The following is a 22239-nucleotide window of genomic DNA, read 5'->3' on the forward strand; positions in this document are numbered from 1 at the left end:
GCATCAGTCATCGGAAAGTGGCCACACCCTCCCACCCTGGCAGCCTCATCTGTTTCCTTATCTGCACAACAACGGGACTGATAAAACGCCCACCTCTTAAGGTTGTTGTGATGATGGAGTGAGTGAATCACACAAAGGCGCTGCTTGCTGCCCAGCGTGCGCTAGGGAAACACGTGCGGAATAAACACCAGGTGGTGTGGACCGAGCACCTTTGCAACACTTTATGTGCACGGCCTGTTTTACCCTCCCGGGCAACCCGCAAGGTAGCTTGACTCCTGACTCCCATACAGGAATGAAGAAGCAGGCCCAGAGAGGTTAAGCAACTCGAGGGAGGTCACACCGCTGGAAAGAGCTAGCTAGCGTCAGGCTCTGAACCCCACCCGGAGCTGTTTTTCAAAACACAACACATGGTGGGTTTGTTTTTATTTTTGTTTTTCTTATGGTGGTAAAATATAAATAACACAAAACTTGCCAATGCAACCATTTTTAGGTGTGCAGTTCAGTGGCGTTAATTACATTCACACGGTTGTGCAACCATGAGCACTACTCGCTTCCAGAATGTTTTCATCATCCCAAACAGAAGTTCTGGGTGCCTTTGTTTACTGATTCTTGCGAGTGAGGGATTCCAGGGAACATCTGTTGAGCACCTGTTGTGCTCATGCCCGGGCCACTGGCATGGGCCGTATTCGGCTGGACGCCTCCAGGTCAAGACTGTCCTGTACGGTTGTTCAGGTTGTGGCCAAGGTTGGGTTGTCAGATTTTTTTTTTTTTTTTTTTTAATGGGAGGAAAGATGAAGAGTGATCCCTCTCCACCTCCCTTCTCATCGGGTTGTCAGATTTGTTACATAAAAATGCAGGCCAGTGTGGTGGCTCACGCCTGTAATCCCAGCACTTTGGGAGGCCAGGGTGGGAGAATAACTTGAGCCCAGCCAACGCAACATCGCAAGACCCTGTTTCTACAAAAAAATTTCAAAAATTAGCCAGGTGTGGGGTCTCAAGCCTGTAGTCCCACTACTCAGGAGGCTGAGGCAGGAGGATCACTTGAGCCCAGGAGTTGGAGGTCGCAGTGAGCTACGATCACACCACTGCACTCCCTGGCGACAGAGACACTGTCTCAAAAAAAAAAAAAAATTCAAAAAAACCCTCAAACCTCAAAAACAAAACCACTGCACTGCTTCAGTGCAGGAGGCCAAAGGGCCTTCTACCTGCTGTCAGGCCAGGGTGCTGGGAGGGTGGGAAGGAGGGAGGCCCACAGGGCCAGGCATGGCCTCTGATTGTCACCCCGTCACCTGGGCCTTCTCTCTGAAGTGCCTGCCAAGGGGCGTGGAGCGGTGGCCAGGGGAGGGCCCTGCTCAGTGCAGCTCTCCCTCACCCGGCCCAGAGAGCTGAGCACAGAGGGCAAGAGGGACGGAGCCCCCAGAAATGTCGTTCCTTAGGTGCGCGCTCCGCGTCCCGCCCGCCCTCTGCTTCTGCGTCCTGGTCCTGGCCTGTGTCGTGGGTGAGGAGACGCGGTGGGCGGCGGTGGGGACCCACACTGGGCAGTGTGTGTGTCAGTGGCTGAGCGTGGAGTGTGCATGTGGGGTGGCACAAACGACAGTTGTCACCTGCATGCGTGTGTGCCCAAGCAGAAGAGTCTGCAGCCGTGGGAAACACACGTGTCCGTGATCGTGCGTGTGTGTGTGCACATGTGTCTCTATGGGGCTTAGGTACACAAAGGACTGAGCGTGTGGACACGTGTGAGGGGGTCTGCGAGTGTGCCTGTTTCGCACGTGCATTTAAATGTGTATTTAACACGTACCTGGTGCCTGCAGCGTGCAAGGCACCATTTAAAGCATCGTATGGGCCGGGCGCGGTGGCTCACGCCTGTAATCCTAGCACTCTGGGAGGCCGAGGCGGGCAGATCGTTTGAGCTCAGGAGTTCGAAACCAACTTGAGCAAGAACGAGACCCCGTCTCTACTTTAAGTAGAAAGAAATTAATTGGCCAACTAATATATATAGAAAAAATTACCGGGCGTGGTGGCGCATGCCTGTAGTCCCAGCTACTCGGGAGGCTGAGGCAGGAGGATCGCTTGAGCCCAGGAGTTTGAGGTTGCTGTGAGCTAGGCTGACGCCATGGCACTCACTCTAGCCTGGGCAACAAAGCAAGACTCTGTCTCAAAAAAATAAATAAATAAATAAAGCATCGTAAGCATTAACTTTCAATTCTCACAGTCCCATTCTACAGAAGGGGAAACTGAGTCTTGGAGAGGTTAAGTCATTGGCCGAGGCACACAGCAGGTCACATGGGTGTCTCTGTCCGAGTGTGTCCATGTGTGGCCGTGTGACAGCTGGGCTCTGCAGGCTGTGTCTAGACGCCAGGGTGCTGGCCTGAGGGGCGCGTGCCGGGAAGCCGACGTCCACCCCAGGGGGCAGAGAGTCACCTTGGGCTCTCCCTCCACTGTCCGGGAGGCAGCTCCGACAGCTGGGGCTCACAGAGGAACTAAGGGGGTCGGGAGGGGACGTTCCTGGGCAGCAGGATCAGACGGCAAAGGAGGCATCAGGAGGGGACTGTGATTAGACAGGGGAGGAGTTCCAGACGGAGAGGGGACAGGAGGGATGGCAGGCGCAGGGTGAAAGGAGGTGACTGGTGGCCGAAGGGGAAAGGGGGCAGAGGGACACATAAGGTGAAGGCTCCAGGCCAGAGCACCTGCAAGGGCTGTCCCTGGGCCACCAGGAGCAACGGAGGGCGAGCATGGAGGGGAAGGAAGGAGGGGGGTTCTGGGGTCCCAGCCCAGCCAAGTCGCTGTCCGGTTCCACCTAGCGAGCCAGACCCCAGTGGCTTCTGAAAGCCCGAGCCCCCTGCCGCCAGAGCTTAAGAGTCGCTGGAACCTGGTACAGAGCCGGGTGAAGGAGCTAGTGACCAAGACCAGAGAGAGGTGGCAGTGGTTCTGGTGAGTGTGCCCTGGCACCTGGGCTGCGGGGAGGGGCTGGGGCCGGACCCCTGGGTCTGAGGGGGGAGGGGCTGGGGCCGGACCCCTGGGTCTGAGGGGGGAGGGGCTGGGGCTGGACCCCTGGGTCTGAGGGGGGAGGGGCTGGGGCTGGACCCTGGGTCTGAGAGGAGGGGACAGTGAGAGTTGAGAGCAGGGACTCCCGGGCCATAGGGAGGAAGGGGTGATTGGGGCAGAGAACCCCTGGGGGTAGCCGAGGTCTCCACTGTGATGTCCCCTCTCCTGCAGGAGCCCCAGGAGCTTCCAGGGCTTTCTGCAGACCTACTACGATGACCACCTGAGGGACCTGGGCCCTCGCACCAAGGCCTGGCTCCTCAGCTCCAAGGACAACCTCGTGAACAAGGCCCACAGCCTGTGCCCCACGCTTCTCTGTGGGGACAACGGCCAGGATTAAAATGTTCACACATAGAATGGTGCTGAGCGCCTTTAGTTCCAGCTACTTGGGAGGCCAAGGCAGGGGGATCGCTTGAGCCCAGGAGTTCAAGTTCGGCCTGGGCAACATAGCAAGACCCCATCTATAAAAAAAAAGTTCATATTCATACCTCTCCCAGCATCCACAATAAAGAAACTCTTATCTGTGTCCCTGTGTGGATTTGTCCCCGCCATGACCGGAGATAACTGCACCCCATTTACTCCCAGGAGTTAATCAGCAGAAGAGGTGACAAGGGAAAAGGGAGAGACCGTGGGGGGGGCTTTGGAGAAAGGGGTCAGAGGATGGCCGCCGCCTTGTGGGCTTGGGGGGCTGGGGGACTGCGAGGTGCTCCATTTCAGGAGGGTGCAGGCTGGAGAGCAGGTGGGGTCCGCAGTTCCCACGGTGGCCCCTCTCCCAGAGCTCTGTCCTCCTTCCCCACGGGGTGCAGACCTCAGACCCGCTCCTGGGGTGCGCCCAGAACCCCCCAACCCCCACAGCCCCCAACCCAGCCCGTCTCTCTCAAGGGTGAGTTTTCAGAGTGACTGACTTTTCGCTGTGGTTTGACCTTGGGGGATGTCACTGCCCTTTCTGCCCCACCCCCACCCCCTCGTTGGTTCCGTTGGCCAGGACTTTGGCCCAGACCACAGAGGGGCTGGTGGCGGTGGAGGGGAGGTGGCCCTCGTGAGCTATAAAGCCTCCCTCTGCCTGTTTGGACCTAGTGAGGACAGCCCTCCAGAGTCCGGTAAGAGAGGGCGCGCAGCCGGGGCGGCGGGGCAGGGGACAACCAGGAGGGGCAGATGTTGCCAAGTCAGACATGGCCAGAGTCCCCATGCGGGCAGCCTGTGTTGGCATCACGGAATTCAGCACTGCAGAATATTTTCCATGCTGTGGCTTCTCCCCGGTTGTTTCTCAACCTCATTCTACAGCAGTTTGCTCATCTCCAACGTGTGGGTGGTGACACCGTGCCCTGCGAACGGCAGTCACCCAGAGGGCCACCCGCACGGAGCTGGGGTGAGGGCCGGACGGGTGGGTGGGAGGACCAGGCCTGGCGCAGAGCAGAGCCGGCATGAGGGCTAGGTGGCTTCTTCTTTCTTTTTTTTTTTTTTTTTGAGACAGAGTCTCACTTTCTTGCCCAGGCTGGAGTGAGTGCCGTGGCGTCAGCCCAGCTCACAGCAACCTCAAACTCCTGGGCTCTAGCGATCCTCCTGCCTCAGCCTCCCGAGTAGCTGGGACTACAGGCATGTACCACCATGCCCAGCTAATTTTTTCCTATATATTTTTAGTTGTCCAGCTAATTTCTTTCTATTTTTAGTAGAGACGGGGGTCTCGCTCTTGCTCAGGCTGGTTTCGAACTCCTGACCTCGAGCAATCCACCCGCCTCGGCCTCCCAGAGTGCTAGGATTACAGGCGTGAGCCACCGAGCCCGGCCTAGAGTGGCTTTTTAACCATGTCTTCTTGCACCAATTCAGTCTTAGCAAAAAGCAGCGAGCTGGGGCCTTTGCTGTGCTCCCCGCTGGGCCCAGAACTGTTTAGGTGCCCAAGAAAGGCTTCTTGAGTGAATGAATGAATGAATGAATGAATGAATGGATTGATGTTAGAATTAAAATGTTAAAGTCAGGAATAGAATCACAGGATGTGGGAAAGTGTGGCCCAAGGCCAGCGCCACGTCCATGTCAACGCATTAGGAACTCTACTTGGGCAGGGAGGGGGAGCCGGGGAGGGATCCCAGCCCCTTGGCCGCATGGGGTGGGACGGCAGGAACAGATGCCTCTGGTGGCCCCTCTGTGTTCCAGGTCTCCTGACGCCATGAGGACCCGATTCCTCCTAGCTCTGCTTCTTGTCCTCCTGGTAGTGGGATTTGGTGAGTGTGAGCTGCAGGGGAGAAGGCTGTTTAGGAGGGGGATGAGCCTCAAGCGTAGTCCTTTTCCAAGGCTGTCTCTGTCCCCTCCTCTCCCTCCTGCCTTGTTTCCCCCGCTGCAGCCCCCGGCAGCTCCCCAACACACTCTCCCCGCTGCAGAGGTCCAGGGGGCGCTGCTGCCCCAGCAGGAGGAGCCCGGCAGCCGGACCCTGCTCACCCGGATGCAGGAATCTCTCTCCAGCTACTGGGATTCAGCGAAGGAAGCCGCCCGGGGGCTGTACCGGAAGACACACCTGAACACTGTGGACGAGAAGCTCAGGTAGCACCTGCGTTGGGGAAACAGGCTCCAGCCCCTGTCACTTACTGCACCCAGGACTGGGGAGTCCAGGCCCAGCCGGTCCTCCCTTAGGCCCAGGGGTCCAAGTTCAAGCTTACAGTCTTCTCAAGGCCTCAGTATTTTGGCCCCCAGCGCCCCCAGCTCCGCCAGAACCCGGGATTCTGCCAGCCCAGCCCTGTCCACCCAGGAATCCAGGAGTTTGGGTTCCAGACACCTTTTCCCTGCAGGACACAGGCTTCTGGGCCCTCCAGCCCCCTCCACCCAGGCCTGGCCCCCTCAAGACTCAGAAGTCCAGTTCTCAGCGCCTCCTCCCTCCAACCCTCTGTCCTTTCTCCCCAGGGACATGTACAGCAAAAGCACAGCAGCTGTGACCACGTACGCAGGCATCTTCACCGACCAGCTCCTCTCTCTGCTGAAGGGAGACCAGTGACAGCCCCCCAGGCCCCAGCACCCCCCGGAGCTCGAGACCTGCCCCAGCAGCTGACTTCGGTCTCCTCCCCCAGCCCGCTCCCAACTCTGAGTTCTTATCAATAAACAACCCCCCAAACCCGAGTTTATTCTCTTCCATTGGCTGCTTGTCTGAGGCCTCAGGGACCAAGATGGAGGGACTGATTCAGTCCAGCCCACCTTTAATGAGTGCCTACTGTTTGCATGTAGTCCTAACCTGGAGCCTAGTCCAGGCAATAAAGGGAATAGTGACAACGACCAACCATTAATGATAACTAGAGATGGCCCTTTCTTTACTAAGGTCTTATCTGTAAAATGATAAACCATGGATACAGTGAATCCTCAGTGACCTCTGGCAATGTCCAGGCTCTGGACTGACACTTTTTTATTTTAATTTTTATTTATTTATTTAGCATTTTAGACACAGGGTCTCGCTCTGCCACCCAGGCTGGAGTGCAGTGGCACGATCATAGCTCGCTGCAGCCTCCAACTCCTAGGCTCACACGATCCTGCCTCGAGAGTAGCTGGGACTACAGGTGTGCACCACTATGCCTGGCTAATTAAAATTTTATTTTACTTTTTTAGAGACAAGGTCTCACTCTGTTGCCCAGGCTGGTCTTGAACTCCTGGGCTCAAGAGATCCTCCTGCCTCAACCTCCTGAGCAGCTAAGATTACAGGCAGGGGCCACCATGGCTGGCTGGGCTGACACTTTAAGTGAGCATCCAGTGGTCCTGTGACAGAGGGGAGAATGGTGACCACAAGTCACTGCTGAGCTTCGGAAGTCAATGCCCAGGTTGGCTGAGACCCAAGAAGACAACTCTAAAGCCTGTGTTCTTTGACAAATTCTATACATTTGTCTCACATGCATTTATTTATTGAGACCCTACCAAGCCCGGCGACACAGCAGGGAAAAGAAAGACAGTCCTGCCCTCATGTGGCTCCTCAAAAAGCTACTGATCAGGTCCTGGGTCCAGGTGCCAAGGGTTTTAGTGATTATAGCTTCGTACGATGTTTCCTTAGCTGCTGCCTCCTCATTGGTAGTAGTAGTGACATTTCCTGAGCTCCTACTCTCAGCCAGCTAGGACCTCTGCTCCATCCTGAGGCCACCAGCAGGGAGACCTTTGCCCACAGGGAGCCGGAAGTCAAATGGAGAACATAATTTCAGCAATACAGGTAATGAAGAGAGATCAAGGCCTCAGCTCGGTGGTGTGTTGGGCTGCATCACAATGCAGTGAGGTTGGGGCTGTTGTTTCTGGAAAGTAGGGGGAGGGGAGGGAAGCACTAACTTGGCCTCCAGGTCAGGGCGGGGCAGTTAGTGGCTGGAAGAGGGTAATGGCAGTAGGGAAATGGGGGCAGAAAGCAAAGGGTGTGCAAATAAGGGCAGAGGCTCCAAGATCTGAGGGAGGGCAGTGCTGGGGCCATGAACAGAGGGGACTGGGGACCTAGAGTCCTGGATCCTGAGGGAGTAGAGGGTGGTCTTGGCCCCCCAGTCCAATGGGCAGGGCTGTTGGTCTCTGGGAAGCGCAGGGCCTGTATTTCTCCTAATCTGCTTGGCATTAACTTCCAGCCAGTCTTTCAACACTCTTGGGGCAGTTTTCCCAGGTCTGGAGGCTGGGCAGCTGTGAGTCCGGTAGAAAACAGGGGCCCTGGGGAGGGACTGTGAGCAATGCCCCCAAGTCCCCAGGGCCTGGGAAGAACTGAAGCTGCCAAGTCCAGGGGGTGATGGGGAGGGGGAGACCCTGGAGGAACAATCCCTGCTCTGTCCACTTGTTTCCCACGGATTCAAGCCAAACCAAACCACTGCCCAGGCCAGTTCTGCTTCCAACCAATACTGGTGCCCTTCCCAGACTCCTCCTCCCTTTCTCAGACCCTCACTCTCTTCGGGACCCAAGAGTCCAGGCCCCCAGACTCCTCCTTCCTCAGACTCAGACTCAGGAGTCTGGATCCCCCAATCCCTTCTCTTCAGGACCTAGAAGTTTCAGTCCCCAGCCCCCTTCTCCATTAGAACCTGAATTCAGAGCCCCTGGTCGGTGTCGGGCGCCCCCTAGTGGAGATCAGAGTAGGTGTGTCCTATGACTCGCTTACAGTAGCAGGAATGGAATAATTTATTTGGTCACTTGGCAGACACATAGGAGGGTTTTGCAGGGACTCCGGCTCCAAAGGGGCCCGGTCCAAGGTCACACACTAGCTGAGAACCTCTCATACTCCAACAGATCCCGACTGGCAGTATAAGAGACCTGGAGGGCAGATTGGGGCATCTTGTTATCTACAGCTGAGAGCAGAGACAGGGTTACGATGAGGCTGAAGAAGGTTCAGCGTTGCAGCTCCTCACTTGCCTGGGCTTTCTGTGGTCCTCTACCTAAATCTGTACAGGAAATTTTGTTCTTTTTAAAAAGAGACCCATTAACTGATCCTTAAGCCAAAAAAATAAAAAAGAGGCACACAAAACATATACGCTTCAGATCCACAAAATTTCAATCCCTGTCTGAGGGATTTAATCAGCATGTTCACTTCATCCCTGGGTCTGCATATTCACAGAATCATTATTTCTACCAATATTATTTGTAAAATTAGGAGACTATGCAAGAAGTTTTCTAAGGTTCCTTCTTGCCCTTGTGTGGTCCTCAGAGGTAAGTCACTCACTTGCACTCACAAAGACTCAACTTTTCATTCAGCAGTCATCCCCAGGGTAGTGCTGGAGACACAGAAGTGACCATGACAATCTCAGATCAGCCTGCCCAATAGGGGAGACACACCCATCCCCAACATAAAGTGTGCATGGGTAGGGTGGATGAGCTGAGAAGGCCCAGGGAGGGTTTCTTGGAGAAAGAGATGCTACTACAGAGCTGAGACCTAGAGGAAAGTGGAGGTCAATAAGTAAAATGACAAAGCCAGGCCCCATAGTTCATGCCTGTAATCCTAGCACTTTGGGAGGTTGAGGCAGGAGAATTGCTTGAGGCCAGGAGTTCGAGACCAGCCTGACAAAGAGTGAGACCCCATCTACACCAAAAATAGAAAAATTAGCTGGGTGTGGTGATCCACACCAGTAGTCCCAGCTACTCAGGAGGCTGAGGCAGAAAGATTGCTCGAGCCCAGAGTTTGAGGTTGTGGTGAGCTATGATGACAACTCTGCACTCTAGCCCCAGGGATACAGCATGACCCTGTCTCTAAATAAATAAATAAATGACAAGTAAATACTTAGAATATCTCAATGCAAAGCCTGCTGTCCCTTCCAGGTGGCCATGAGAACCAGACATTGCTGACCCCGGTGTTCATAGTAACAGCACACCACGCTAGTGTGAGGCCCAGAGTCTACAGTTTTTTTTTTTTTTTTTTTTGAGACAGAGTCTCGCTTTCTTGCCTAGGCTAGAGTGAGTGCCGTGGCGTCAGCCTAGCTCACAGCAACCTCAAACTCCCGGGCTCAAGCGATCCTCCTGCCCCAGCCTCCCGAGTAGCTGGGACTACAGGCACGAGCCACCATGCCCGGCTGATTTTTATATTATATATATTAGTTGGCCAATTAATTTCTTTCTATTTTTATGGTAGAGACGGGGTCTCGCTCAGGCTGGTTTTGAACTCCTGACCTTGAGCGATCCGCCCGCCTCGGCCTCCCAGAGTGCTAGGATTACAGGCGTGAGCCACCGCGCCCGCCCGAGTCTACAGTTTTACATTTGCAATTTTTTTTCTTTTAAGTCAGAGTCTTGTTCTGTCACCAGAGTGCAGTGGCATCAGCCTAGTTCACAGTAACCTCAAAGTCTTGGGCTAAAGCGATTCTCTTGCCTCAGCTCCGAGTAGCTGGGATTACAGGTGCACACCACCACGCCTGGCTAATTTTTCTATTTTTAGTAGAGATGGGGTCTCAAGCTGGTCTAGAACTCCTGACTTCAAGTGATCCTCCCACCTTGGCCTCCCCAAATGCTAGGATTACAGATGTGAACCACCGCTCCTGGCCTACATTTGCAACCTTACCAATAACCCTGCGGGGTAAAATAGGGAAAGGAACTATAATAATCCCTAGTATATAAAAGAGGAAGAAACTGAAGTTCAAAGAGGTGTCACTTGTACAGGCTCATTCAGCCGGTTAATAGCACGACAAGCGTTTGAACCCAGGCCAGAGCTCCACCCAATTCATTGGTAAAGGTTTAACAATCTTATTACAGAACATGTTCTTACATTTAGGAAAAAAAAAAAAAAAAAAAGAAAAAAAGGTTTAACAATCTGAGTCTCCTGTCCTCTCTGGGCCTCCATAACACCCTCTCCAGGCCAGGGGTCTCTCAGCACGTGTCCAGGCTTGGAGTTGTAGGAAGACACACAACTAATGAAAAATTACGGACCTCTCAGAGCCCACAAAGCCGAATCCAGGGCTGCAAGATTTGCTAGAAAGCAAAGGCCACTAGGGATACGCGAATGCGTGCTGGAAAAGGCTGCCCAAGTCTTGGCCAGGTGGCTGACAGGGTGTGGTGGCTATGAGAACCCTGCAACAGGAACTCTGAGCGCACAGAAAGATTGTAAGCTTAGGGGACTTGTTGGAGGAGAGGGTTGCGTTAGGAAGAGTCAGAAAACGAGGGCCCTGAGCAAAGGGCCTGCACTCCCGAGTCCGCGTACAGTCGCCAGAAAAGCTCCTTTAACGCAGGAGGGGCGTATTCAAGCTGGGCGTTTTGAAGCGTTACGGTGGCCGGAAAAGCTCAAGAACCATGGAACTGAAAGGACTCGAACTGGCGGGGTGAAGCGGGCACGAGGGCCTGCAAGGCTCACAGAACTCAAAACGTCGGGTTAACTCGAGGGGGAAAAAGGAATATAACTCGTGGGAAGCGCATGTTGGCCGAGAAAGTCCTGGGAGTTCGAAGCACGCAGCACTTGTACCAGGTGAAAAGAAATGGGATGCAGAGCAGAAGAGGAGTACGGTGGCCAGGTTGGTCCTTTCACAGCCGGAAGTGGCCTTCCCAGGAGGCGTGGCTGAGGCGCTCTAGCCTGATACGGTGGCCCGGTGGGTCGGGCAAAGTGTGAAATCTCGCGCGATCGCGCTGGCGCCGTCGGGGACGGGGCGGGGCTGGCGGTGGGGGCGGGGACCCGGAGCGGGAAGATGGCGGCGGCGCAGGAGGCGGACGGGGCCGGCAGCGCCGTGGTGGCGGCCGGGGGAGGCGGCTCCGGTCAGGTACGGAGGCCGAGAGGGGACGGAGGGGATTCTTCCCCAGCCTGGGGGCCTCCCACGGGGCGTGTCCTGCTGCTTTTTACGGAATCTGGTGCACTGGGGGCTCCTTGCCCAGAGGGACCTTGAATACCCGGCCCAGGGGGGGCCAGGCCTCCCGGGATGCTGGACAGTGCAGAGAACGGGGCCCTGTTGCGTGTCAGGTCCCCTGCACGCTCGCGCCAGGCGGCCACCAGGCTTATTGCTCGAGCCGGGGAGACAGTGGCGGGGAGGGGCGCAGACTTGTACCCTGGCGTCCTGGGTTCTCGACTCCGCAATTCCAGGCTCCCAGACCGTTCGTAGAGTGATACTGGCTTTCTGGGTCTCGTTCGTAGTGCTTGAGGTGTGGGCAATGATTTATTGCGACTTTTCTAGCTGTGGGGAAGTCAGGTAATTATCATGGGTAAGGGCACAGTTTGTGGAGGCCGGCAGACCCATTTAACAGACGGGAATCCTGGGAACAGTGAGACTAAGGCGCTTCCGGAAGGTCACCCAGGTTAGGTTTGAGATCCATCCCATGTAGAAATTAGCAGACATTGCTGACCTACGGTGGTCAGGACTGGTATGGTTGTGCTTTTAGCATAAACTAGTCGTATGGGGTAATTATTTCAGGTGCTGATGACTTTTTTTTTTTTGAGACTGGGTCTGACTCTGTTGCCCAGGCTGGAGTGTAGTGGTGTCATGATAGCTCACTGCAACCTCAAACTCCTGGGCTCAAGCAATCTTCTTGCCTCAGCCTCCCAAGTGGCTAGGACTAGAGGTGCTTGCCACTGTGCCCAGCTAGTTTTTCTATTTTTAGTAGAGATAGGGTCTCACTGTTGCTCAGGGTGGTCTCAAACTCCTGAGCTCAAGTGATCCTCCCACCTTGGCCTCTCAGAGTGCTAGCTAGGATTACAGGTGTGAGCCACCTCGCCTGCCTGCTGATGGCATTTGACCCATTGCTACCTAAACTAAATCGAGGCTGCAGAGCATACCAGTTCAGGCAGCCACCGTTCAGGCGTTTGGGGAATAGGTGGAGTGACAGCAAAGTACTGTCGACCCACCCACTGGGATGAATGTCACTAACATGTGGGAGTCAGCTCAGGGGAAGAGGAGTGCAGGTTGGAAGGGGAGAATGAAGCTGACTCTCTGTGTGACCTTGGGCAAGTTCCTTTCGCTCTTAGACCTTTATTTCTCCAGCATCAAATGGGACCAGCCTGGTGATAGGCCATAAAGATGGATCCAGCCATGTGTCTGCTGTTAGGGGAATGAGAGACAACATATAAACAAAGAATTATAACCCTGAATAATCAGGGTGGTGACAAAAGTCTGTGTCAGAGACCAGGGGAACCCAGAGGAGGGACAAATAATACAACCTGGGAAGGACACCAGGAAAAAATCTGTGTCATAGAGCCCACCATGTCTGTCTGAATCTTTTCAGCGTTCTCAACCAGGGCCTGACCTCAGGGACAGCTCAGGAAGTGTTTGTCCAGTTAGTGCTGGAATGAAGACTCAGTCTCTGGCTGGCTGAAAGGAAATCATTCCCCCTCTCGAGTTTCTGTTGATTATTGGGTGGGGAGTGGTCTGTGAGACCAGGGCTCAGGTTGCTCTGATTGCCGTGAACTTCTGCATGCAACTTGATCTTCTCTTGTGCCACCTCTACTTGAAAATGACCAAGACTTATCCCTTTGCCTTTAGGATAAAGTACAAATTCTTTAGTAAATCATGGCCTTGCATGATCTGACTCTTCAGAGTACACTAGGATTTCTGAAACTTGGCATTATTGACTTTTTGGATTGGATAATTCTGCTTTGTGGGGGCTGCCCTGTGCATTTTAGGATGTTTAGCAGCATACCTGGACTCTACATATGAGATATCAGTAGCATACACACCCTTCCATAGTCGTGACAACCAAAAATGTCTCCAGATAATGCCAGATGTCTGGGCAGGGGATGGGGGTGAGGCAAGATCATCATCTCTGCTTGAAAACCAAGGCACTAAAGGAGGATCAGCTACTCTGAGCCTCTGTTATTTCCAGGAGTGTGCACATGTTTCTCCCCTCTTTACCTGGCTGATCGTTACCAGCCCTACAGATCTCAGATGTCCCTTCCTCTGGAAAGTCCTCTCTGACCCTGGCAGACCCTCTCAGACTGGGTCAGGTGTCCCCTCCGGGTTCCCGGTGCCCCCTGGAGTACCCTGTCCCAGCTTTGCCCACTGTAGGTTGTCACTGTCCAGGGATTGGTCTCTCTGTCTCCTCCATTGGGCTGGGAGTCCTAGGAGGGCAGAGCCAGGAGTGTCTTGGTCCCCAGCGCTTCCCTAGCACTGCTCATCTCAGAGCTGGGCACAGAGGAGGTGCTCAGTGTTTGTGAACAAATGGCTCTTGAAACAGAAGCTGGGCTGTGGTGACATTCCCTGATGCCCACGGTGGATCCCCTCCAGCCCTTGCCCAGTCCTTGTGGTCTCAGCTGCTTCCGGGGCCCCTGAGCAGATATTCCTGGGGATTGTGTGTGAGCTTAGATGTGCAGCTCCAAGAGCAGGAAGTGTGTCTTACAGTCACTGCTGTGTCCACAGCCACCACCACCCTCCCCCAACCCATGGGGTCTAGCACAAAGCGAGTGAACTCTTGGTCTAGTCCCCTGCTACGGGCAGCCGTTAGCCAGGAGCTCAGACACAGCCCATAGCTCCGCCATCCATTGCTTCCCCTGATGGGTGTTGAGTCCACACCACGTGCGAGGCCCTGTGCTAATACTGGGGATACAGCTGTCAACAAAACAGGCCCTGCCCTCTTGGAGGTCATGTTCTAGTTGGGGCTAGGAAGGGGGAAGCACAGAAGATAGGGACACACAGTGAAAAGATAAATAAGAAAAATAGGCCGGGCGCGGTGGCTCACGCCTGTAATCCTAGCACTCTGGGAGGCCAAGGCGGGTGGATCGCTCAAGGTCAGGAGTTCAAAACCAGCCCGAGCAAGATCGAGACCCTGTCTCTACTATAAAAATAGAAAGAAATTCATTGGCCAACTAATATATATATAGAAAAAATTAGCCGGGCATGGTGGCGCGTGCCTGTAGTCCCAGCTACTCGGGAGACTGAGGCAGAAGGATCGTTTGAGCCCAGGAGTTTGAGGTTGCTGTGAGCTAGGCTGACACCACAGCACTCACTCTAGCCTGGGCAACAGAGTGAGACTCTGTCTCAAAATAAAAAAAATATTCTATTTCATCTTGCTCACTCTTGAAAGAAGACAATACAAAAAAATAAAAAAATAAAAAAAATAAAAAATAAATAAATAAGAAAATATATAGGGCCTCAGATGGCAATAAGTACCATGGACAGAAATAAACTGGGATGGGGATCACAACGTAAATGGGGTGGTCTGGGAAGACCTCTCTGAGGAGGTGACATTTGAACAAAGACCTGAAGGAGGGGAGGGAGGGAGTCACAAAGATACTTGAGGAAAAAGCCTTTCAGGTAAAGGGGACAGCCAGTGCAAAAGCCCTGAGGTGGGAGGTGCCTGGTGCGATGAAGGAACAGCGACGAGGCCAGTCAGTGTGGCCAGAGTGGGTGAGTGAGGGGAGCAGGTGCGGGGGTACAGTGTAGGTCGTGCCTGGCCTTGGGGGCCATGGAGAGGACTTTGCTTTTGCTCCAAGGGAAGTAGGAGCTACTGATAGTTACCTTTTTACCGGAGTCAAATTTAGATACTGTAGCATCCACTCATTGTTAGTGTAGAGTTGGGTGGTTTTTGAGTACATTTATACAGTTGCGCAGTGCAACCATCAAACAGTCCCTCTGAGAATACTTCCCTCCCCTCAGAAAGTTCCTTTTGCAGCCTGTCAGCTCCCAGGCCCAGACAGCCACTGCGGTGCTTTCTGTCTCTATAATTTTCTAAAAATTTCTTAAACATGGAAGTAGAGAACATTGAGCGTTTTGTGTCTGGCTTCTCTCATTTGGCACAGTGGTTTCAGGGTTTGTGTGGCTACCCTGATCTGCAGTTGTTCTTTTGTATTGCCTAGTAGTATTCATAGACCCGTCACAGTTCATTCATTCATTCACTGCAAGAAATTTGGGTTGTTTATAGTTTTCGGCTATTTCGAGTGATGCGATGTGCAAGCTTTTGTGTGGATGTGTTTTTTTGTCTCGGATGGCCACCTAGGAGTGGGTTTGCTGGTTTGCTTGGTCGGTGCATGTGTCACTTGTTCAGTAACTGCCGTGTTTTCCAAAGTGGTTGCACCGTTTCGCATTCTCCCCAGCAGTGGACCAGGCTTCCTATTTGACCACATCTCGCACTTGTGGTTGTCCATCTTTCTGATTGTGGCCATCCTAGTGGGTATGAAGTGGCATCTCATTGTGGTTTTATTTATTTATTTATTTTTAATGTATATTTTTCAAAAAAATATAGAGATGGGTCTCGCTCTTGCTCAGGCTGGTCTCGAACGCCTGAGCTCAAACGATCCTCCCACTTTGGCCTCCCAAGAGGCTAAGATTACAGGTGTGAGCCAGGGAACCGCCTCGCTGTGGTTTCAATTTGCCTTTCCATGGGATGGTTCCCAGTCAGATTGCCCATCACTGTTGGTAAGAGAAGAGACTCGGGAGGCAGCCAAATGTGGGTTCAAATCCTGGCCTGACCTCAAGCTTCTGATCCTGACCCCGAATCTGCTCAGACCTGCTGAAACCCTTACATGGGCCCCCCAAGTCTCCTGGGAGCGAGGCCGGCCCTGAAGAGGAGGCCGGTGCTTCATCCTGTCCCCAGAACGTGGCTGCCTCTGTCTCAGCCTGTGGGTCTCACCCAGAGGTCAAAAGCAGCTCTTCAGGGAGGCCTCCTTGACCACCCGATCCCACACGGGTCCCTGTGCCCCACCCTGGTCGCCGTCACTTCCCCCCGCTTGTTTTCCAGAGCACTTTTTCCATTTGCCATTTCTAATTACCCTGTTTACTATTAGCAGGTGTGTTTCCCCTAGACCCCGAGCTCTGGGCAGGCAAGGCCCAGAGCTGTGTGGCCACCACTGGTCCCGCTGCCTGGCACAGGGCCTGGCACGCAGTAGGTGTGCAAGAAAAATTTTTTTTTCAACACACAAAGGAAAACTTTTTTTTTTTTTTTGAGGCAGAGTCTTGCTTTGTTGCCCAGGCTAGAGTGAGTGCCGTGGCATCAGCCCAGCTCACAGCAACCTCAAACTCCTGGGCTCAAGCAATCCTCCTGCCTCAGCCTCCCAAGTAGCTGGGACTACAGGCATGCGCCACGATGCCCGGCTAATTTTTTCTGTATGTATTAGTTGGCCAATTAATTTGTTTCTATTTATAGTAGAGACGGGGTCTCGCTCTTGCTCAGGCTGGTTTCGAACTCCTGACCTCGAGCAATCCACCTGCCTCAACCTCCCAGAGTGCTAGGATTACAGGCATGAGCCACTGCGCCCGGCCAAAGGAAAACTTTTCTGTCCCCAAAATACCAGCTTTTTTTATACAATTTGTTCCTATGATCAGAGAGGTGAAGTGACATGCCCAGGTTATCACAGCTGAGAACTGTGGGACCAGGACTCCAGCTTGGGGTCCATCTGACCCTGGAGCCACAACCTTTTACCATGGTGCTGTTCCATGCTTTGGGAGAGGACAGAAGAGAACTCTTGCTGGTGAAGGGGACAAGAGGTGACAAGTGACACATTTAATGGGCGCTAGCTCCAGCTCCATCTGGCAGCAGGGGCCTTCGTCCCTGTTCCTGGGGTGTTTGCTGTCTGGTTGGTGTTGCAGAGGAGTGGGCTCGTGGCTGGGGTAGGCCAGGCAGTGGAGCCTCGGAGGGGAGTGGGTTTGGGTGGTCTAGGCATCCAAGGCAAGCTGCGCAGGGAGCAGTGAGTCACCGTGTGTTTGTTGACTCCACAGGTGTTTATCACACCTTGCTCTATGCCTGCCATGTTCCCGAGGACACCCCTGGGAAGCCACAGGGTGCAGGGAGAAGGCAGGCATAATGTCCCTATCTTGGTCCCTTTCAAACCCGACATTCAGACACTCTCCTGTTCCGAGCATCTGTTTATAAGCAAAGATTCCTCCTCGGGGAAGCCCTACCTGACTTCCTGGCCTGCCCCCACTCCTTCTCTGTCATCCTGTCACTGTGACCCAGACAAGTGGCCATCCCTCCTGTGACCCAGACAAGTGGCTTAACCTCTCTGAGCCTCCGTTTGCTCAGCTGCTGAATGGAGCTGTCCATAGTGCTGGCCTCGCAGGGTTACTGTGGCGTGTTCTGCCACGTACATGTCCACCGGGGCTCATGGCAGCATGGCTGACACTCTGCTTGTGTTCTTCTGTGTCTGCCTCGCCTGCTGGCCTAGGAGCCCCTGGAGGACAGGGAGTGGCACAGGGGACGCCTCAGGAACTATTTGCCTAGGGAAGGACCTTTCAGGTACACCCCAGCCTTGAAGAATCTGGCTCCTGCCGTGAGACCCCTTCTGCTGTTGTCCCCAGTAGCCACCTCCTTGCATCCTGCTCCAGCCCCAAGGAACAATGGACAGTCATCAGAATCAGACTGTGTCTCTCGTCTTCTGTTTCTGTACCTGCTGGTTTCCTCACTTCCTCCTTTGCGCCGCTGGCTTGCTGTATTTCAGGTCTCAGCTCCGTCGCCCAGTCCTCCAGGAACCTGCCCTTGACCCCTAGGCTGGACCAGGCATCCCTTTGGGCTCCTGCTCCTAGCTCTGCCCACTCTGGATCAACACTGTCTAGACATGTGTCTGTCTTCCCCACTGGACTGCTGAGCCTCAGGAAGACAGCACAGGACTGTCTGGGCCACCACTGTGTCCCCAGCACAGAGGAGGTGCTCAGAGATCATTTTTCTCCTAATAGAAGAAGACCCACCACCCTTTCTAGGTGCTTTTATTTATTCATTCTCCAGTCATTTTTTTAAAATTTAATTTTATTTTTTTGAGACAGAGTCTCACTGTGTTGCCCAGGCTAGAGTGCTGTGGTGTCAGCCTAGCTCACAGCAACCTCAAGCTCCTGGGCTCAAGCAATCCTCCTGCCTCAGCCTCCCCGAGTAGCTGGGACTACAGGCATGCGCCACCATGCCCGGCTAATTTTTTCTATATATATTAGTTGCCCAATTAATTTCTTTCTATTTGTAGTAGAGACGGGGTCTCACTCTTGCTCAGGCCGGTTTCAAACTCCTGACCTCGAGCGATCTGCCCGCCTCGGCCTCCCAGAGAGCTAGGATTACAGGTGTGAGCCACCAGGCCCGGCCGCATTCTCCAGTCATTGGTCAAGCAGGCCCTCTTGACCAATGCTGTGCTCGGCCTTCTGGGTGTATGGTGGTGCCTAAGGCAGCTCCTGTGTCTCAGGTCCTGTTCTTCCTCTTTACCCTGGCCTCTGTCCCCCACAGGTGACCAGCAATGGCAGCATCGGGAGGGACCCGCCGGCTGAGACCCAGCCCCAGAACCCACCACCACAGCCAGCACCAAATGCCTGGCAGGTCATCAAAGGCGTGCTGTTCAGGTGAGCAGTGGGGTTTCGGTTTGTTCACACCAAAAAATTCAAATAAGAAAGGCATAGGGAAGAAAGGAAAATCACCTGAGGTTGATGATCCTCACTGTATTGGTGGAGATTCTTCTTTTCGTATTTTTAACTTTTTTTTTTTGTTACTGTGGTGAAATATACTGAAGTAGTTTGCTAAGAAGTAATGAGTACTGTAAGAAGTAATGAGACTGAGTGGCTTAAACAACAGAATTAAAGAAATTTATTTTCTTGTAACCCTGGAGGCTAGAAGTCCAAGATCAAGGTGTAGGCAGGGTTGGTTTCTTCTGAGTCCTCTCTCCTTGGCTTGCAGAGAGCCGTCCTCTCCCTGTGCCTTCGTGTGGTCCCTGCTCTCTGTGTGTCTGCGTGCTAATCTCTTATGAGGACACTACTCATGTTGGCTTAGAGCCTACCCTAATGACCTCATTTGTTCTTAATTACTTTTTTTAAAGACCCTATCTCCAAATATAATCACTGAGGTACTGAGGGTTAGGACTTCAACATACGAATTTTGAGGGACACGATTCAGCCCACACCTATACATAACATAGCATTTACCATTTTACCCATTTTCAAGTGTACAGTTGGTGGCATTAAGTAGATTCCCACTGTTGCACACCCATCACCATTATCCATCTCCTGAACTTTCTTATTTTCCCAAGCTGAAACTCCGTACCCATCAGACACTAACTCCTCATTCCCTCCTCCCCCAACTCCTGGCAGCCACCTTTCTACTTTCTGTCTCTGTGACTTTGATTATTCCAGTTAGCTTCTGTAAGTGGAATCGGGCAGCATTGTCCTTTTGTGGCTGGCTGGTGGTGACCCTGTACTTGCGGATTTGCATGCCCGTTCCTGGGCAATGGAGACACAGGGCCTGCGTCTGTCTGAGCCCCAGGGGGAGGTGCTGGGTGGGAGTTGGGGGGATACACCTGGCACTGGGTGCTGGGTGCTCTCGCTGCCTGCCTAGACCTGGTGACAGTCTCCTCCTCTGCTCTGGGCCTTTGTTTATTCATCTGTAAAATGGACATCCCCTCCCTTTTTGGAGAAGAGACCAGGCTATGCACTTAGGCAATCAGCCCCCACCCCATCAACTGTAAGTAATTTCATGGCAGAGGTGTTTGAAACCGTCATGTCTTTGGTTAGAACATCCTCACGTGGCCACGGCCAGTGCAAAGGAGGCTGGGAAATGTAGTCTTTATTCTGGGAGAGCAGGCACCCTGCTGCAAAGCAGGGCTTCTGTGCCGAGGAAGAAGGGCAGAGTGGGTTTTGGAGGGGCAACTACTCATCTCTTCCATATCATCCTATTACGTTTTCCCCTAAACTTACAAATAATATGTGTTTATTGTACAAAATAAAATAATTCAAACAATATAAAGAAAACAGTAATGAAAAAACATAACATATTGGTGCCCATCCTATGAGCACCTACCCGGTACCTTTTTAATTGGCCCTAAATGGGATTATATAAGGATGCTCACAGATAAGAGTTAATTAGCATTTCTTAGCATCCTAAAATAGAGGGAAAATTAGGGAAAATAGAGAAAAATTAGGAGCTGGGATCCACTAATGAAATTTGAGGGAGTGACTAGCATGTAAGAGCACAGGCCTGTTCTGCCATCTTAGCCCTGCCACCTCTGAGCTGTGTGGCCTGGTCAGGTGATACCCTTTTTGTGCCTCAGTTTCCACCTCCCAGATAGGAATCCTGGCAGTTAGCTCAAGGGTCATCAAAAGGATGCCAGGAGAATTGGTGCCACCCAGAGGGTGCAGGACCTGGCTCGCTCTCAGGCAGCGTTGGCTATGATTGCTTTTGTAGATGGCTTTGCTTGTTTGATGTAAAAAAAAAAAAACAAAACCTTAGAAAAATATATCATAAAGAGAAACAGCTAGAAAAATTGCCCACGATGCCCGATGCAGTCATCATTCTGGTGTGGGACAGAACTGCCCGCCTGGTGTCCTTCAAGGGTGTCACGCAGGATGCTGAGAAAGAAACCTCCCCACTGTGTTCATCCTCGACACTCGGGCATCGCTCCTGCCATGCGTGTCCCTGGCGTGCCGCCCGTGGGCCCTGCCTCTTACCCTCCCCCACTCCCACCCCCAACCACGGCCAAGTAATGACTTAGGGTTTTCTTATATATCATCTTTTTTTTTTAATGCTCCAAGCAGCTTTGCATAAAGATTATTTTTATCTTTCTCTTCATTTTTACATAAGAGCTAGCCTGTTTTACACACTGTTCTGCTCCTTGAGTTTTTCATTAACAATATATCTTTGAAATCTTTCCACGTCAGTACATAAGGGAGCTTCCTTCAGAGAGACATTTTTTTTTTTTTTTTTTTTTTGAGACAGAGTCTCACTTTGTTGTCCAGGCTAGAGTGAGTGCCGTGGCGTCAGCCTAGCTCACAGCAACCTCAAACTCCTGGGCTCGAGTGATCCTTCTGCCTCAGCCTCCCGAGTAGCTGGGACTACAGGCATGTGCCACCATGCCCGGCTAATTTTTTATATATATATCAGTTGGCCAATTAATTTCTTTCTGTTTATAGTAGAGACGGGGTCTCGCTCTTGCTCAGGCTGGTTTTGAACTCCTGACCTTGAGCAATCCGCCCACCTCGGCCTCCCAAGAGCTAGGATTACAGGCGTGAGCCACAGCGCCCGGCCTCAGAGAGACATTTTTAATACAGTCACGGTGTAGGCTAATTTCCTTTCTTAGAGCTTGGCAGCACCAAACATCAGCTCGGGTGGGTGCTCAGAGACCATCTCAGCTGGAGTTCTTAAAATGGGATTTAGGGTTTGTTTTCAGGGGCCCATGAACTCCCCAAAGCTTCAAGTAGATTCTGTGAGAATGGCCTTTCTGGGGGCTGGGGGGGGGCGGTGTCCATGGTTTTGAGCACGTGTGGTTACCTGGAGTGGGAGATGGGGTAGGAACTGGGTATACAAAGGAATGGGGTGGGAGGGAGGGTTTTTCTTATATGTATCTTTTCATATATTTAAAATTCTTCTGAACCTGTGAACATTCACTACCTGTTCAGGGTGGGAGGGAGGATTTACTGTCTATTTTATTTGCTTAAATAAATCGGAGAGCATTAGAAAGGTCTGGTCCCCCGTGGGCCTGGCTGCATGGATGAAGGGCAGCGTCCACAAGACTGGGTGTCTGGATGCCCACGTGTCCCTGGGGGACTGGGGATCTGGAACCCTATAAAGGCGTGGTTTAGTCTGCCTTGTTTTATGCTTGAGGACCCAGAAGCCCAGAGTGGTTGGGACCCCCACGGGTCACACACTCAGCAGGAGCAGAGCTGCCTGTGGGTGTCCCTGCTGCCACACTCTCCCTTGGTGTATTTGCTAAAACAGGAGCCTCTCCTGGAGCTGGGGGGGTCCCCAGAGATTGCCACTTTCAGACTTTGCCCAGCTATGCGCCTCGGGGACTTCTTGGGGAGGCAGCAGATGGCTCAGCTGGGCCAGGGCCCCTGAGGCCCCAGACTCCTGGGCTCCGGGGTTTCTACAGGCAGAGGCAAGTCCCTGTGCCCAGTCTTGCCCGGATCAGGGGTCAGCAGG

General features: G+C 53.0%; 3 protein-coding genes across 5 annotated transcripts in view; all 3 read left to right on the forward strand.

Moving 5' to 3' along the window:
- The first annotated feature begins 1359 nt into the window (after nt 1–1359).
- Nucleotides 1360–3568, forward strand: APOC4 (apolipoprotein C4). Its single transcript, XM_012761365.3, has 3 exons — nt 1360–1498; nt 2802–2931; nt 3217–3568. Exons 1-3 carry the CDS (start codon nt 1423–1425, stop codon nt 3380–3382), a joined length of 372 nt encoding a protein of 123 aa, XP_012616819.2. The 5' UTR covers nt 1360–1422; the 3' UTR covers nt 3383–3568.
- A 477-nt stretch (nt 3569–4045) lies between these two features.
- Nucleotides 4046–6147, forward strand: APOC2 (apolipoprotein C2). Of its 2 annotated transcripts, none has more exons than XM_012761367.3 (4): nt 4046–4142; nt 5194–5261; nt 5418–5577; nt 5935–6147. In XM_012761367.3, the coding sequence occupies exons 2-4, from the start codon at nt 5207–5209 to the stop codon at nt 6023–6025; spliced, it is 306 nt and encodes a 101-aa protein (XP_012616821.2). In that variant the 5' UTR covers nt 4046–4142; nt 5194–5206; the 3' UTR covers nt 6026–6147. The 2 variants fall into 2 exon arrangements, with proteins under 2 accessions (XP_012616821.2, XP_075849285.1); XM_075993170.1 differs by lacking the exon at nt 4046–4142 and adding an exon at nt 4551–4638.
- A 4650-nt stretch (nt 6148–10797) lies between these two features.
- The window catches only part of CLPTM1 (CLPTM1 regulator of GABA type A receptor forward trafficking), a 32910-nt gene continuing 21468 nt past the window's right edge, over nt 10798–22239 (forward strand). Inside the window, exons 1-2 of one of the 2 annotated variants that reach the window (XM_012761369.3) lie at nt 10798–10955; nt 18562–18674. In XM_012761369.3, coding sequence (XP_012616823.1) covers nt 10920–10955; nt 18562–18674 — 149 coding nt within the window. In that variant the 5' untranslated portion in view covers nt 10798–10919. Of the gene's footprint in view, nt 10956–11103; nt 11199–18561; nt 18675–22239 lie in introns of those variants that run through there. The other variant, XM_012761368.2, reaches the window with a different exon arrangement.

The sequence above is a fragment of the Microcebus murinus genome, chromosome 16 (assembly GCF_040939455.1).
Source record: "Microcebus murinus isolate Inina chromosome 16, M.murinus_Inina_mat1.0, whole genome shotgun sequence".
NCBI classification, from domain to species: Eukaryota; Metazoa; Chordata; class Mammalia; order Primates; family Cheirogaleidae; genus Microcebus; species Microcebus murinus.

Bases quoted from the DNA above. Each gene is read 5' to 3' on its own strand.
- APOC4 (XM_012761365.3), top strand. From the start codon at position 1,423: ATGTCGTTCCTTAGGTGCGCGCTCCGCGTCCCGCCCGCCCTCTGCTTC. The intron at 1,499-2,801 runs GTGAGGAGACGC...GGTTCCACCTAG, and splicing joins GGTCCTGGCCTGTGTCGTGG to CGAGCCAGACCCCAGTGGCT. The intron at 2,932-3,216 runs GTGAGTGTGCCC...CCTCTCCTGCAG, and splicing joins GAGAGGTGGCAGTGGTTCTG to GAGCCCCAGGAGCTTCCAGG.
- APOC2 (XM_012761367.3), top strand. From the start codon at position 5,207: ATGAGGACCCGATTCCTCCTAGCTCTGCTTCTTGTCCTCCTGGTAGTG. The intron at 5,262-5,417 runs GTGAGTGTGAGC...TCCCCGCTGCAG, and splicing joins CCTCCTGGTAGTGGGATTTG to AGGTCCAGGGGGCGCTGCTG. The intron at 5,578-5,934 runs GTAGCACCTGCG...CTTTCTCCCCAG, and splicing joins ACTGTGGACGAGAAGCTCAG to GGACATGTACAGCAAAAGCA.